Source organism: Gymnogyps californianus, chromosome 16 (genome assembly GCF_018139145.2).
Source record: "Gymnogyps californianus isolate 813 chromosome 16, ASM1813914v2, whole genome shotgun sequence".
NCBI classification, from domain to species: Eukaryota; Metazoa; Chordata; class Aves; order Accipitriformes; family Cathartidae; genus Gymnogyps; species Gymnogyps californianus.
In genome coordinates this window covers 10,804,520-10,821,728 of record NC_059486.1, presented here as the reverse complement: position 1 = coordinate 10,821,728, position 17,209 = coordinate 10,804,520, and the positions used below count along the sequence as shown (strand labels likewise).

The 17,209-nt window shown below is 39.9% G+C and overlaps 1 protein-coding gene and 1 long non-coding RNA gene across 2 annotated transcripts in view; both read left to right on the top strand.

The window, feature by feature from the left end:
* Nucleotides 1-9,627, top strand: part of LOC127022791 (uncharacterized) — a 70,883-nt gene extending 61,256 nt beyond the window's left edge. Inside the window, exons 4-5 of the long non-coding RNA XR_007767374.1 lie at nucleotides 8,706-8,823; nucleotides 9,550-9,627. This is a non-coding gene — a long non-coding RNA (uncharacterized LOC127022791). The remainder of the gene's footprint in view (nucleotides 1-8,705; nucleotides 8,824-9,549) is intronic.
* A 2,741-nt stretch (nucleotides 9,628-12,368) lies between these two features.
* On the top strand, nucleotides 12,369-14,337 carry FZD10 (frizzled class receptor 10). The gene has a single exon (XM_050906562.1). The coding sequence runs from the start codon at nucleotides 12,369-12,371 to the stop codon at nucleotides 14,124-14,126; it is 1,758 nt and encodes a 585-aa protein (XP_050762519.1). The 3' UTR covers nucleotides 14,127-14,337.
* Nucleotides 14,338-17,209: the final 2,872 nt, after the last annotated feature.

The following is a 17,209-nucleotide window of genomic DNA, read 5'->3' as shown; positions in this document are numbered from 1 at the left end:
TCTGTAAATATTGTTAGGGTTGATTTTTAAGACGACTCAATTTCCTGATCCAGTTCACAGCACGACCCCACAAACAGCTGTGTTAGCAAAACTGGTGGAATGCGCACCTAGCCTGGGAGCAGCAACACGCAGCAGAGGCTCCTTTGGAGGGAAGGTGGGTACGTGTTAAGTCAGTATTGCTGCTGGAGACAGTGTATCCTCAAACCACAGCCTTGGAGATACATACATACGCTTTAAAGTACAGCCTTTCTTTTGCATATAATAAGGGCATTCTGACAGCGTATTGGCACACCCACTAGGAACAAAGCTTAAACAGGCACTGTCAGCTGCCCCAGGGCATTACATAAGAATAAAAGATTGAAAGGTGTGCTGTGGGGATGATTCATATACCTGAGGCTTAGACCAGGTGCTCTGCAATTAACTGCATTAACCTGCAGCTGGAGTGAGTTCAGAGTGAAGGTTAGCTATTCTCAGTTCAATTGGTTTAAAATCTGTACTGGGGATTATAGTCAGTTATTTATATGGCCGGGTTTTTTGTTGGTTTTTTGGCTTTTTCCTTTTTTATTTTTTTGTCTGGCTCTGCTGAGAGGTTAAGAAAAAAGGAGTGCTGTCTGTATGTTGAGCTCTAATAATATTTAATGCAGCGTATACAGGAATTCTCATCCTAAAGTTAGAGGGAGGAACCACAAAATGACATTTAAAGTTAGGATGACATTTATTTTGGAATATCCACTGACTTGGGGTAGGTGGAGAGAGATAGATGGCTTTGAAAAGCAGAATGCTTACAGAGATAACCCTTTTTCAGTTTTACAGAACATGGCAGGGCTTAAAAAATGTGCCTGCCTTAGCACATGGACAGACTACATGATCTCTTTTGAAATCTGCACAGGATCTTTTTACCCGCTGGGTTTAATTTCAGAATCCAGTGCAGTCATTAAAGAAAATAAAATTATGTTTGTTCTTTCATCTGGAGCACAGAGCAGTATCAATTTTTCATTCCCTTCTCCTTTGCATTCCCCCTTCCAAAAAAAGATGTATAGATGGAGGAATTCACCCTATAGCTCCCCTAAAATTTCTGATCTTCAACAGCTGCTTTGAATTGATTCTGTATACTTGGTTGCCTAATGTGTGCAACATGTAACACTGTTTCTGTGCTCTTGAACATGAGATTGCCAAAACTGGAATATTATGTGTACTGAATTTATAATCAATCTGAAAAGGTCTATCTGTATCTTCCCAAATGTCTGAATTTTCTGATCACTCTCTCATAAAGTAATAGTATATTCCAACACTGCAGTGTCTGAGCACTTCCCATTCACTAACATCAAGCAGAATATTCATCATTTAAAGACAGGGGAAACACAAAGTTAGACAATGGGCTTGTGTACACAGAGGCATTTTCCAGTAATACTATATCATTATACTTAAATCATGCTGTTGTCTGTGCACTTCCCTATGCAGATACAAGTATTTCAGACTAAGCGGGTCTTTTCTCCCACCTTGTTTTAATCATTTCCTAATAATAATAAAAATAATTAAAAAAGTAAATAGGAAAAAAAATCTGGACATCTGAGAGTGATCTAAATGTAACACTTCCTTACTGTATTTCGTGCCTGGTGTAACTTCACTGTATAAGAGAGCTTTATGTGTCTCATTCGGTACCATGCTGGCAGTTTGTGGATTTGAGCCAGGTTGATTCTCAGTCTAATGCTTTAACATTTCTATCAAATTCCTGCTTTGACATGGGAAATACAGCCTTGTCAGGTTACGTATGATGAGTTGGGTTCCAGGATAAAAGAAGAAATTAGATTTTGTGACATGAAGATGGACTGTGGTTTAGGCTGTGAGTGAATGTGGGGCTCAAATAGCCAACAGACACTCTGGCCCAAAACACAGCCTAACCAGGTCTCTCTTGTCCTGCAGTCTGACATCCTAGATTAGAAATTCTGCCAACCAGCTACGATTAGTTTTTAGGGTCATCAGATGGGAGAAACTACAAACACATCAGCTGTGGCTTTTGGACAGAACCAGCTTTTATATGTGACCTTTATGCTCATTTGTGAAATTTGACATGCCTACCTTAACTACTGGATCCGTCTCTCGTGTGCCCCTTACTTGTGAGATACACAAAGCATCTCTTTTTTGTGATCTGGAAATAATAAATAGCATTCCAAACAATGGTATTTAAATTTCTCACTTTTCATGCCTGCTTCAGGGAATGTGTGATTGCCATCACACCCTTAAAATTAAAATGCCAGATGGAGAATATCCAAGAGCAACATACAGCAGTGATTAAACCCATATCATCCATTCATGGGACCTAAGAATCTAAGACTGTAGAATGGATATGCAGGTCAGGCCAAAAGTCCCAATATCCTGTCTGTGACAGTGCCCTCTAGCAGATGCCCAGGGAAGAGAGTAAGAATGGGTAAAACACAAAGCTATTGTGGAATTGGTACTTCCTCACTATATCATACTATATATTGGGGAATAACATATACCTATGGGGAATATATATACCTATCATGTACGTATGGGAAGCTTTGAATTACTAGATTTTCATTCAGATCCATCACAGAAGCATAACTGCATCATGGAAGTCAGGTTTCTTTTGGCCCAAACTGCTGGATACTCCTTCTAGCACTAGTGAAATTCAAGTAGATATAAATTTATTCTGGAATAGGTGAGGGTAAAATTTAGGCCCCAGATCATTTGCACAGTAATTCTCTTGAATTCTCTGCCCATATTCTGAAGAATTATCACTTAATACCAGAGGTGAAAAACAAGGGAAAATACAGTTGAAAATAGAATTTACATAAAACAAGAAGCAGGAGCAAAGCACAGACAAACCCATCCTAGTGTGGGCCAGTGCCATGATAGGAATGGGCCACAATAGCTATGGTTTTGAAGAACTATGTAATTGGAAAGACAATGACTGCTTCCACTGAACAGCACAGCAAAGTCTTTGCTTCCAATAATACCAGGATTTGGCCCTTACAGGGGTGGTTATCCACCTGAAAAAGAAAACATCATGCCATTTCATACTGCAACAATGTATGTGCTCTGGCCTGCTTTACACTGGCCAATTCAGCTGACGGTGGCCAGCAAAGTTCACAACGTCACTGTTGAAAACCAGCACTTTTACAGCTGCACAGATGCAAAGCTTTAGTGTGCTCAGGCAGCTCTCCATTTACACTGACTCTTTTTAAGCATGCTCAACCAAAATAGCTGAATTTTGTTCTATATGCTGAAGGCTATTTGCTGAGTTTGCAAGGCAGGAGTAAGTAGTAGTAAAATAGGAGACTTGCTTGGTACACACCTGTACTCCACTGATGCAGAATGCACATGAATTTGCTGTGCAGCTGCAGTAGTTGGAGAAATCCTTGTCTGTAAAAAGCTGTTCCCTAATGTTGACATTCAGTGACTTTCAGTAGCACACTCTGCTTTCTTCACTTTGCTTAACAAGAAGTACACACCAGGCAGCACACTAGCAACTGTCCAGCACTGAATTGATGTGCAGTTACCAGGGTATACTCTCCATTTTGGCATCATCAACAAAGAATCCACTGTTGCAAGGAAACAAGATAGCCAATTCTATATGTACTGTGCACGCCATATGTGCCTTTCAGACCTGGCTTTGGAGTGTTGTCCAGTGAATGACAGGTGTTGGTAAACATCTGAGAAAGAAAAAGATTAATCTAGGAGAAGGAGCAGGGTTTGAATTAGAATGCCAGAATTTTATTTCTTACTGTGCTCTTCTTTCAGTTTCTGATGCAGGGTACATATTTTGTATCACATTTTATCCTTCTTTACATTGATTATAAAAGGACTTACCTACAATACCACCCAAGGATTTTAAAAACATTAATTAGTTCACACTTGCAAAACACTGGGAGACACGGGTCTCTATTATAGTCAGTTTTAAAAGGCTCTTATGAAGAGGATTGAACTTGAGACAGGAAGGCAACTTGTGCTAGGATTGTTTTCTACATGCTAAGAAGGCTGATATATCAGGCTATGTTTTTATTACAGTGGTCTATATCAAGCATGAGAGAAGGTACATTGCAGGTTTCCAAACTGATTTTTTTTCAGATTTTTTTTTTTAAATAATATTAGAGTAAAAACTTTCTAAAGAGATAATGTGATGAATCAAAGAAAACCAGTCTAGTGTTAGGAAAGTAAATGCCTCTTACTCGTCTTCTGAAAAATTATTTGAAAACCTTTATTCAGAACTTCAGAAAAGGGTGTTATTGTGGCTGCCACCACCTTCACTGTGAAGTGCAATACAATATAACATGCGGTGCTATAAAGGAACTCTGTTGGATAAAAGGGCCTGAGAGATCTTTACCATTTACTTAACGAACATGTAAGAATCCTGATATCCTCTGCAGCGGGCAAAGGAGCTGGCCTAGGCCTCTCTGGCTCACATAGTGAAGTGTCAAAGACAAGGACAAAGGGAGGATACGTCAGAAAGCTGCTGCATTTCAGCTGTTGTAACGCTCTCAGGGGCTGAAGCTGGGCCAGAATGGCCCTTGCATTAGGTTGTAAATCACTTTCCAGCTCTCTTCCAATATGCTTTTGTCCCTCCTCCGAGGATTACTACTATTACTTTGACATTTAGGTAGGTAGATAAAACTGGGTCAAGGACCGTTAAAGGTTAAAATTGATACTATTATTAAATTATGCAAACTAAAGTTACCTTAAGACAACAGTATAAGTTAGAGATGGTGAAAAGAAATGAAGGTTCACATAGGGAGGTGTGGAATTTTAGCCTACCTCCCAGACTAGAAAATCATCTTAAATGCATTAAATGGATTGCTAACACAAGTTCACTACTACGTTAGTTTTCCCTGTGTGACAGTTTGGAGACTACTGATAAAACTCTAAAATTGTTCTCTTCTTCTTGTATGGGACAAACATATAGGCATTACGAAGTGAGGCACTGTAAAAGCATAAACTAGTCTTCTGAAGTGAAAAAGACCATAGAAATAATACCAGAATAATGAATGGTTTTGGAAGACTTAGGATAAAGAGAACTGACTTGTCTATTGCATCCCAACTCTCTGCTGCTGAACAGTTGATGAAAGACAATGCCATCTTCTTACGGAACAGGGATATTGCAAAAAGCATGTAAGAGAATTAAAGACTGTAGCTGTCACTGATTTTCAATGAGAGAGATTTTTCAATTTTTGTAGGTCAAAGCTTCTTTTTTTTTTTTTGTTAACTATTATACCAAGTCTGAGAAGTGTAGAAGTCTGAAAATATGCTGATTTTCAGATTTTTTGTTTGTTTCTGAATAAGTGCATCATCTTCATGATTTCTTGAATCTGGCCAGTTACGGAAGTACCAAAAGAATATGTAATCCTATTTATTGCCTTCTACCTACACAAGTTTGGTGACCTTTACGAAGGTTTAAACAATACTTTGTTGTAGAAAGTGTTGTAAAAGTTTCAAAAATTAAGAATTAAGATACTGAAAAAAGATTACTTAGGTAAAATGGGACGTGAGTGGTGGGCACAGAATGACACTTTGTGGCATCTTTGAGGCTCTTAAATCCTGGGTTGAGGATGAAAATGCTTCACGTCAAAGCACCAGGGATCTCCAGCTCACGTTTGCTTACCCTGGCAGCTCTCTCATAAACCTCATTCCCTTTCTAATTGCATATTCTAAATCTTTACTTCTGGCCTGTCCCCAGTCTGTTCTGAATATTATAGGATGGATAGAGAAGCTGGGATGTGACTACTTCAACAGTTATAGACAGTTGGAAATTATCTTTTACATCAATGCCCACAGGCCATTTCTTCCACCACCAAAACAAGTAGTGAACAAGTATGAGTGGAAAAAAGACTGTCTCCAAAAATCTCAATCCTCAGACCTGTCCTATAGCTACATTACCCTTTTTTTAGAGATTTGAGGCCTGAAAAGTATCAGTCTGTCCTGCAACCTTCACAAGAAACCCTAATTTCACAACATTTCTCATCAAGTTTTCAGATGAGCAAAGTAGAGTAACTGTCAGATAAACGGACTTCTGTATATTTCTTTGGAAGTTCATGAATGAGTGATATTTAGTACTAGGGCAATAGACCTTGCTGTCCTCTACCATAGCAGTAATAAATGTATTTATTTATTGTATTTATGTATGTATTTAAGGGAGATTTCCACAAGATTAATGCCTAGGTATGAATGCTCTTGGTGGACCAAGACACAACATCTTTCATCTGCTGCAAGCTCAAGTACAATAGGATAACATCCATGTCAGAAATATTGCCGTATACTTCAGATTGTTTTATCTACCCCGTCATCTTTCCATAATCTAGGTGCTAATTTAGAGAGGCACTGAAACTGCAACTGGGAGCTGCAGGCACTGAGAGTACCTTTCAGGATCTTCCAGAAGAACAAAACTATTTTACCAGTTCTCTGCAAGCTAGATGCTGCAAACATTTGTGCTGGAATTTTATTGGAAAGACACTTTAGTGATGCTTTACAAAACAGCATGAGGAGTAAAGATTCTTCTGTAGCAGGGTGGTTCGTTTTTTCTTAAATCGGAGAAGATTAAGGGCTGGAGATTATCACTTTTCTCCTTTTGCACCATCCAGGTGGTACACAAGTAATGTAGGTTATATAAAATAGTGCCCAGAAGTGGGAGTTCCTAGGAACTTGTTCATGTGCCTGCAACGCCTGATGCTGTGAGGGCAGCAATAGCCATCTAGACCCTTGAGACCCAAGAGACAGCTTGCTTGGGATCTTACTACTCCTGTCTACTGTTAGCTGCTTGCATTTGTATTTGTGAAGAGGCACAGATTCATACCTGAATGAGGGAGTTTTAAAAAGATTGGTATTATCTTGAAAAGTAAGAGGGGAGAAGTTATGGATGGAAAATAACGGAGGAAGTGACTAGAAGAAAACTAATTAATCCTCACTATCATATGCAGTTTTCACTATGTTTATGCCTTTCTGAGCCTAGATTTGGCTGCAAGATATGCAAACAGTGCACACAAAAAGAATGATGAATGAAGTTCATCAAATGGTGTATATAAGAAAAGAAAATCTGTGTGTATTTTCTTTTTTACTAGGCCTGTCCTTATTTTTAGTCTCTATAGAAATTTCTGCTGTGGCCTGTGCTTTAAAATGATAATATCCCTGTAATATTAGAGTATAAGCAAAAAGGATATTCTCCTACCTTTATGTAATTTTAGAATTATTTGGTTTATTTCTGACTAGGAATCTTTTTTATTCTACTTTGGCTTTAGTTTTGTTTGTTGTTTTTGTTCCTAAGAGGAGAAAAATACTGTATCTTTAAATTAGGAGTAGCTGAATAATGAATCTTGGGCAGTGAAAAGGCTAATGTGCTGTGGAAGAGAAGGAGTTTAATCTAATTTAGTTGGAGGGTGTCTGTCTGTGGTGTTGTTTTCTGGACTGTGGGAATAGAGGAGGGAAGCTGCCCCAGTGAATGGTTCCTCCTGAGCCAGAATCAGTGGGGAGTCCCTTAGATGCCACTGATCCGAAGCCAGGCCATGAAAAGGGGATTAAAGAAATGTTCTGATTTGCAATTCACACTAATGCACCCCGTCGAACCTTTGGTAATATTTCAAACCACATTTCAAGGGAAGTGCCCTTAAAATAGCCAGCTAAATTGTATTAGAGCAATACTATACAACTCGCTCATCCATTTATGATTTGTTTTTGTTTTTAATTCTTTTAACTGTTGGTGGTGGTGGCTTTCTAAGGTAATTAAAACTTTTGTGCGTTGTGAATATTCGCACTTGCATGGGAATATTTCTCAGTATGCCTGTCCTATTAGGCAGACATGTTTATTTAAATATTGGAGGAAAACTGCTACAAAGATTCTGTGGCTAGGAAAAAATAAGCCCATTTGGTTTAAAAAGTAAACATTTTTCTGTATGCCATTTAATTTTATGAATATTTAGTGGAAATTCAGTAAGAAAGGCAAGCTTATAATATTGCTAAAATAGTTATCAGCTTTTTTGTGTGTGATCTTTTTCTTTTACAGTTGCTATCTTCTGTATGTCTAACATTTTTTTAAAATATGTATGTTAGAATGTGTTACCAGAATGAAACATGTCTCAGATGTAAGCACTTAAAAAGTGTCTGAACGAATGAATGCAAACATAGATGAGGATAGGATTATTGAATGGGACTAACATTAAACTGATCTCTATTTTTTGTGTAATAAACCGCTGGCCAAAAATATTAAACCTGAAAAACAGTTATAGCTACACAATTTTTAAACACAAGATTGTGAAAATCAGCTCATGTTCTGTCATAACACACTATTGTTAATCATAAGTAACTAGACTATTTTACTAAAAATCTTTAATGTATTAATTAACTCTTCAACTCCCCAAGCCTATCATTTCATTTCTTTTTACTGCTGAAGTGTCAGAACATTTTATCTCAAATGGATTATTTGGGTTTTCTTTAATCCCATTTCAGAAAACCTTGCCTAGCACTGTAATTTCCATTGACTCTAACATGTATAGAATAGATGCAACTTTGATTTTCACCATTACCCATATCAAACTATTTTATTACACTGTCACTGCAATAGATTACACAGCATTAAACTTTGCCATTGCAGGGATGAGGGGTGGTGGTATCTTTTTTGTTGTCTTGTTTATGGTTTGCTTTACCTACAAAATATTTAGTTATGGTTTGAATTATGACATGCCTTATTAAATATTCAGGTTTTTTAATCTTTTGCTTGCGGAACAGAAGAGCTGGACTTTAAGATACAGATGATTCCTCTGCACATTTTTGGGAGGTGGGGAGATGGATAGCTAGAGGGCAAAATGCATCTTTCCTGTGAGTTGGCACATTATTTGAAATCATGTTTAATTATAAAGTTTCATTAAAAATCTTTTGCTTAAAATTTTAGAAGCCTAATAAGATTTCCATTAATTTAAACATATCACTATTCCCACAACGGCCCAAATGCTTTCTTTTTCCTCTTTCATCCATGGTTAAATATGTAAATAAAATGTCTAAAGTCATTCTTCAAAGAAGACAAAAGAAAAAAGAGCTGAGGGAAAAGACAGCCATAAAATTCCTCCCAATTCTCCATAACATTTGCCAGAGGGGGGCCAACTCCTAGCCAGGGCCTAGCAGCAGGGGTGCCTGGCTGCTCCATAGAATCACACATCTCAAATCCCACACACAGGAGAAAAAAAATAAAATAAAATATCTTTTCAGCTGGAGCCATCAAAAGGCTCTTTTCATTTATTAGTTACAGAGGTATCTTCCAGTTGCTGATTTCTCAGCGCTCTCATTTTTCTATAATAATGTTCTATTTGTTAGTTTCACTGACTCAAGCTCGTTGAATGGGAGATACCCCTAGATAGCTCTTTAAAAACATAGAAAGTAAAATAAATGATCTAAAGCGGGATGCATTGGCTAAAATAATGGCTAGAAAAACAAGGCTGATTTAAATTGGCACATAAAAGATCAATTAAGAGAGACACAACTACAAAGGTTGGGGGTTTCCCCCCCTTTTTTTCCTCACTTTTATTTGTATTTCTTTTTGCCTCTTAGGAGAAAAAGGTTGCTATCAGTGCTACAGAAGAAAACAGGCCGTGTTTTATTTAATGTATTTTTTCTAGATTACTGTAATGTGAATGGTGATATAATCTGCTTTTCAAAAATACTTGTTGGGAAAAAAAAAAGAAAAACAAGCTCCCAAACAATCAAGTTGAATAAAACAAATATTGAATATGTTCATCTTATGCATTATTTAAATTCTACTTTTATTATTATTTACATTCTACTTTAAAAAGTAGAATTTACTTGTCCCTTGTAAAAGCTTTCCCCACACTTCCCTACTACCCCCAACTGAGCTTTCTAGAAGAGGAATCAGGATGCATACAAATACTAAGAAAACAGGCTTAGATTAATGAAGAATGGAAATGCCCCAACACACACACTCTCTCACACACATACGTACACACAGACACACTAAAATAAATAAATCTTTTTTTGCACATAACACTGCCTGCTTTTGTAACATTCCCTAAGGAATCTAAAAGTGCCCAAGGAAAGGTCAGCCCCTAAGACCAATACTTTATATAATCGCCTCGATCCACTGAAAAGCCACAAAAAGAAGGACTACTGTTTTAAAACATTTTTATGATGGCTTTTACTTCTAGGCAAAAACTAACCACATCTTCAGGGTTTTCAAAGACAAACATTAGCCCTGGTTTGTTGTCCTCGCTTGGATCCATTTCGCCCTTATCACAATTGAGGAAGCCAACAGTTTCCTTTCTAGAGCCTGGTGGGGTATTAACTCTGACCCTGCGGGATTTGGTAGTTTCCAGGAGAATCCGTGTTCATTTCGATAAGAAACAGGCAGTAATGGAGAGGAGCCCGGTTTGTGTGGGCAAGCATGAATGAAGAGAAAGAGAGATTTTCCTTCTTCATCAATATGTTCGCTAAAACTAAGCTCAAAGGAGGGGGGGGGGGGGGGGGGGGGGGGGGGGGGGGGAGAAAAAGTAGAGCTCATCTTTTGACTTCTGATCACAGTGCTCCCTTTCAGTCTGTAAAATTGTGAATTATAGTTTGGCTTGGGATTTAACTTCCTCCTTCTAGTTCTGATAGACCAATAAGCAAAATAAATCTCAAAGCTTAACTTAAAAAGTAAACACAACTCACTTTAGAATGATCTCCGTCTCCAAAATCTGTAAGTATCTTTTTCTATAGTAGATGAAGTAACTTCCCCAAGGGTATGTCTCTAGTCCTCTTAGGGTTTCTTATTTAAGGAAAGGAAGGAAGAAGAAAAAAAAAAAAAAGGCAAGCTACTTTTCGAGTGATGCCATACTGTGATTAAAACCATAATCAGGTACTTTTTCAGCAATCCTGCCTGTCCTGTTCATTTAGGAATTCGAGACAAAGCACGACATTTGAAAACAGCTGAGATTCCAGGCTGAAAGCAACCATATTTTATGACCCTGGCAGCGAAGAGTTTATAGCACTCGCCATAAAATGCATCCTCCTCCCCACATCCTCCCTGCTAAAGCATTGCCCCCCCTCCAATAAAGGCAGTCAAGGAGGCACCACCTTCAACCCTCTTATTAGGAGACACGAAGTCTGAAGCACTCGCTCTCCCTGGCTTCCTACCTGAGTGAGGGAGGTTAGGCTGACGCCTTCTAGAGAAAAGATCTTGTTAAACTTTCAAGGGAGGGCAACGGGAGGGAAAGGAGAAAGGAAGGAAAGACAGAAGGAGAGAGAAACAAATGGGGCTTTTTCTAATCTGTGCTGATCAAGGAAAACCTGTAGGGGTCCTTAAGGAGGTTTCAAGGCGTTCCGAGTGATTGGAAAGTAATCACCGTGTCAGCTTCACCTTTCTCATGCAAAGTGGATGTCGTATGCAAGGCGGATCCTGCACAGGTTTTGTTTTTTTCTTCTTCTTTTTTTTTTTTTTTTATTTTATCCTTGGACTCAACCGCCCCCTAAAAACCCCAGCTGCTCCAGCCCCAGGAGTTCCTGCTAATGCGGGGGGAGCGGAGCAGGCACACAGACAGCACACACACACGAGCCAGCCCTGCTCTGCAAAGCGCAGAAGAGCCGACCTATTGCAAACCCAAACCAGAGGGCGGCGAGAAGGGGGGGGGGGGGGGGGGGGAATTTTTCAGGGCCCCCCTCTTCAATGGCTTAGATATTTCCTCCTCCTCCTCCTCCTTTATGCTGCACTCGGATAAACCAATCCCCACCTCTCGGCAAGAAAGTACGGAGCTGTGACCCGTTCTAGGGAGAGGAAAATCCCCGGAGAAACCCGCTGCACCAAAAAGCCGCCCGGGACATGTGCAAGTTGAAGCAGTGATCGCTCGGATCTGCCCAGACCCAAACTATTCCGGCACCGCTCTGCCTGCGCTCCGACGAAGCAGCAGCGGGGAGGAGGAAGAGGAGGAGGAGGAAGGGTGGTGGAAAGACGGATCGCAAAAGTGGGAGCCCGGGGAAAAGAAAGTTGCCGGGCTCTCCGCAGTAAGTTTCGCGCAGCTGTGGATTGGGGGGTACTTGTTCTTTTCCTGGTCGTTTGCCAAGTTGCCTGCCGCCTCCTTGCGCTGCCGGCGGGGCCGATGCTGAGCGGCGCGGGGCCGGCGCCGAGCGGCGCGGGGCGCTGAGCGCTGCCCGCGGCCGCGGCCCGGGCTATGCCGACCTGCGTGCCGCCGTCCCCCGCCGCCGAGCTCCCTCGCGAAGGTCGGGGGCGATGCCGTCCCAGGCAGCAGCCGTGCGGCCGCTGAAGTGACTCCCGCCTCCCCCGCGCTCCCCGCCCCGCACGCCGCCACCGCCAGGCGCCTGCGGGAGGGAGCCGCGCTCCGGCCGCACGCGTGGCTGCCCGCGCCGCTGCGGCCGCCGCGATGGGGCCAGCGACGAGGAACTTCGCCCGGACTCTGCTGGTGCTCTGCTGGCTGACCTGCTTCTGCACGGGGATAAGCTCCATAGACATTGACCGCCCCGGTGACGGGAGGTGCCAGCCGATAGAAATCCCCATGTGCAAGGATATAGGATACAACATGACGAGGATGCCCAACCTGATGGGTCACGAAAACCAAAGGGAAGCTGCCATTCAGCTGCACGAGTTTGCCCCCTTGGTGGAGTATGGTTGCCACAGCCATCTGAAATTTTTCCTCTGCTCCCTCTATGCCCCTATGTGCACAGAGCAGGTTTCTACACCAATCCCAGCCTGCAGGGTTATGTGCGAGCAGGCGAGGCTGAAATGCTCTCCCATTATGGAGCAGTTCAACTTTAAATGGCCAGACTCCTTAGACTGCAGCAAACTGCCCAACAAGAATGACCCCAATTACCTGTGCATGGAAGCCCCCAACAACGGATCGGATGAGCCACCCAGAGGATCCAGCATGCTGCCACCCATGTTTCGTCCACAGCGGCCCAGCAGTGGCCACGATCTGCAGCAGCATAAGGACAGCCTCAGCAGAACCTCCTGTGAAAATCCTGGCAAGTTCCACCATGTGGAAAAGAGTGCTTCCTGCGCGCCGCTCTGCACTCCAGGGGTTGATGTTTACTGGAGCAAGGATGACAAACAATTTGCTGTCATTTGGATTGCCATCTGGTCCATTCTGTGCTTCTTCTCCAGTGCTTTTACTGTACTCACTTTTCTGATAGATCCTCAGCGTTTCAAGTACCCGGAGAGGCCCATTATCTTCCTCTCAATGTGCTACTGTGTCTACTCGGTGGGGTACATTATTCGCCTCTTTTCAGGTGCTGAAAGTATTGCCTGTGATAGGGACAGTGGCCAACTCTATGTCATCCAAGAAGGACTGGAGAGCACTGGCTGCACCATTGTGTTCCTGGTTCTGTATTACTTTGGTATGGCAAGTTCCTTGTGGTGGGTAATCTTGACTTTAACTTGGTTTCTAGCAGCTGGGAAAAAATGGGGGCATGAAGCAATTGAAGCAAACAGTAGCTACTTTCATTTGGCAGCATGGGCCATTCCGGCTGTGAAGACCATAATGATCCTAGTTATGAGAAGGGTGGCTGGAGATGAGCTGACAGGGTTGTGCTATGTTGGAAGCATGGATGTGAATGCCTTGACGGGGTTTGTACTCATTCCTTTGGCTTGTTATCTAATCATTGGCACTTCTTTTATTCTTTCTGGTTTTGTGGCCCTTTTTCATATCAGGAGGGTGATGAAAACAGGTGGAGAGAATACTGACAAGCTGGAGAAACTTATGGTCAGGATTGGTGTCTTCTCAGTCTTGTATACAGTGCCTGCAACTTGCGTGATAGCTTGCTATTTTTATGAAAGACTTAATATGGATTATTGGAAAATTGTGGCAACTCAACAGAAATGCAAGATGAACAATCAGACTAAAAATTTAGACTGCATGATGAATAACTCTATTCCAGCAGTAGAAATTTTTATGGTCAAAATTTTTATGTTATTAGTTGTGGGCATTACTAGTGGTATGTGGATCTGGACTTCCAAGACTCTTCAGTCCTGGCAAAATGTTTGTAGTCGAAGACTAAAGAAGAGAAGTAGGAGAAAACCTGCAAGTGTTATTACAAGTAGTGGAATCTACAAAAAACCTCAACATCCACAGAAAACTCACCTTGCAAAATACGAATCGACATTACAACCACCCACTTGTGTGTGACTAGGTTTTAGAAAAGACTATATCTCACCCTACAGACTTACAAATGTCCACAGTAGCAGTCAGAAATTAAAAAATAAATGGTGCTTTTTTTGTCAGAACAGTTTAATATCTCAAGGCAAAAAATGTGTCACGCTGAATTCAGGAGCTGGTGAAAAACTGAAGGTAAATGTACTTATGGAAAGGTTTTCAGTGAAAGGAATATTGTGAATTAAAACAGTCTCTTCTGTTACTAATTTGTAGTTAAGTACTTCATCCAGCCTTCAGATTTATTAAAAAAAAAAAACCAAAACCAAAACAACACCCTATTTAACTTTTTCATGTAGCTGAGCTGGATTTCCTACAGATTTCTGAGTAACAAGGTATAGTCAAGTTTTATGGAGCAATGATTTGATTTTAAAAGTGCCCAAGTGAGCATTGTTTCTTTAGGGAAACTAAGGTCCCAAAGAGGCCTATCCTCAGTGAGTATGCTATCTGTGAAAGCAACTTCCGTGCTAACTTTAAAAAAAAAAAAAAAAGAGAGAGAGAAATCCTTTATAACTCATCTCAGCCTAGTGGGTTTGGAGTGCCTAAAAATAGGTTCAATCTATAATGCTCACCAATATTCTTTCACTAAAAGAGAAACTTCCTGCACCAGACACAAACTTTGTGAATAAGAATAATGTGCAATACATTTTTTTTCTTACCATGACATGAAAAGAGAAACAAGTATTTTGCTGTACATAAAGACAACAAAAGAAATCTCTTAACAAAAGAACTAAGAGGTCCAGTCCTCAGAAACCCTTTAGTGTTACATTTTGTGGCTTTTTAATGGAAATCAAGCCAATGTTATACACGTTTGGACTGATTTGTGCAAAAAAAAAAGGGGGGGGGATCAATTCAAAGAGACCCAAAGGGCTTATTGACTCTTTCTATTGTTAAACAAATTCTCACTATGAATAGATCAAGAAGCACTAGATTTTGCAAAGGGAAGCTTTGTATAGAGTAATGCTCTTTACTGTGCTGAGGGTGCACAGTTTTGTGCTGTATATATTTGTAATATACAATTATTTTTCATGCTCCACTATTTTATTAAAAATAAAATATGTTCTTTAGTTTGATAATTTTGTGTGTTCTAAACTTTCTCTGATGTGCTTTGTGGTTAATAAACTTGTTTTCTCAATTATTTGATAAAAGCACACTTTGAATATAATAGTTGTTGGTATACTTGCCTGCAAGTATAAGCAGATAGAACAATAATTTACTCAAAAGAAACGGCAAGTTGGAATTAAATAAATGGATTTTGAAGTTGCATCTTTCTGTGAGCCTTTGCAACTAAGAAAACTGAATGGGAAGAAACTTTAGTGATGTAAAAAAAGCTGCAGTGATGTAGAGTAGTACCATGTTTACAAAGCACTGAGATTACAACAATGATCCTTGGTTAACACCCCTTTAAAATTTGCATAGGGTATGTTCAGCATGTTAAAGATAGCTGGCTCACTTCAGCACAGTTTGAATACAATTCAGTCTCTACTCTTCAGAGATGTTTTTCTTCCCTTCTAACACTACTGAAAGTATCACTATTATTTGGGAAAAGACTTCGGGAAGATCGGGAAAAGAAGAGGGGAAATATAAATACAGAACTTGAGTACTACTTCAGGAAAGCAATCTGATAAAGTTAAAATTGTAAATACATTTTCAAAAAGTTTTTAGTGGAGCGTGATTTTGTATGAACCTGAAGTTTTCCATGCAGTTAACTAACACGCTGTGTGATCACCTGGTGAGATAGTAATATAACCTCACTTTCTCACACAGGCTGTTCTAGAAAACCCTTTCTCAGGTATCTCATCATAGAAAGAAAAGAGGTCTTAATGGACTTTGGTAGAGTGAGGATCCCTGTGACAGTTATCTTGTGGCTAGGAACTTCATAACAAAAGGATCTTTTTTAGTGGTCTGGTTTTTCAATTTATCTGTGCAGTGCGACAGATGAATTTTTGTCTTCTTGTAATCTTTTTAAATGTTTCTAGCAATGACTGACAAAAATGATGTTGCAGGTATCATTAATAATCTTTATCTCTAAAATGCACATTTGCAAAGCAGCTTTCAATATAAAATTTATCTTTTGTGGGAAGAGGAAATATATTTTTCCTCCTTTGTGTGTATGTGCCACTGTTTGATACACAGCTTTTAGATGCCCTGGAAGTTACTCCTGTCAGAGCACACCCTGCTGGAGCCAACGTAGGACATTGCACTAAACAAATCCACTTCTGAAACTACTGAATTAATGCCTTTGCATCTGTGTATGTTCTAGTTAAGATCAATTACGTTAGATCCTAAGACATAAAAAGTTTTAAAATAACCTGTGTATTGCAAATTGCTACAGGAATCCTTCAAATATGTGTTTTGTTATTATGCGTGTCACCTTGCCAGTAACGTATCTGCTTCACACAAATTTCATCTCTGACATAAAGGTTAGTGCTGGTTTTACTAGTGACACATCTGTTTGGAGAATGGTTTCAGGCTTCACTCTAAAATACATTAGCCACTGAAATAAACATCTCACTATTTTTGTAGACTATAGAAAATAATTTGCTTTCATTGTTCATCATGTATTTTTACAGTCTGCTACTAGGATTCTGGAAAAGAAAAAAAATGAAGAAAGATGTTCAGCAGTGGCTGAATTCCTGCTGCCATTCTGAGTTTAATCAGTTGTCAGCTTAGGCCCTTCATTGTCACCAGAGCAGAACTGCAAGTTCTTCTATGAAAATGCCAAATATGAATGCTTGGCTAGATGCATCATGTTACAAATAGATCCTTGCTAAACTGTAAACTAAGTATGTAGATTTTATTTCAGTTTTGCAGTTACTCAGGAATTTTTTTTTTTTTTTTTTTTTACTGGTAAGCAAATTAGATTCTTCAAGTATATAATGATGCTGACTTCATTACATCAGGACTAATGTACTGTAAATGCAGCAGAGTATAATGACTGTCTTTAAGGACATCTTAAGAATGAATTAATTCAGAAATTGTACTTGTTACTGTCCCAAAACTCCTAACGGTCTTAACAGTTTAATATTGAAGGAATTGGAAGCTTACAACTGTTAAGG

What these genes read in the sequence shown, in the direction of transcription:
- FZD10 (XM_050906562.1), top strand. Translation starts at nt 12,369, where the DNA reads ATGGGGCCAGCGACGAGGAACTTCGCCCGGACTCTGCTGGTGCTCTGC.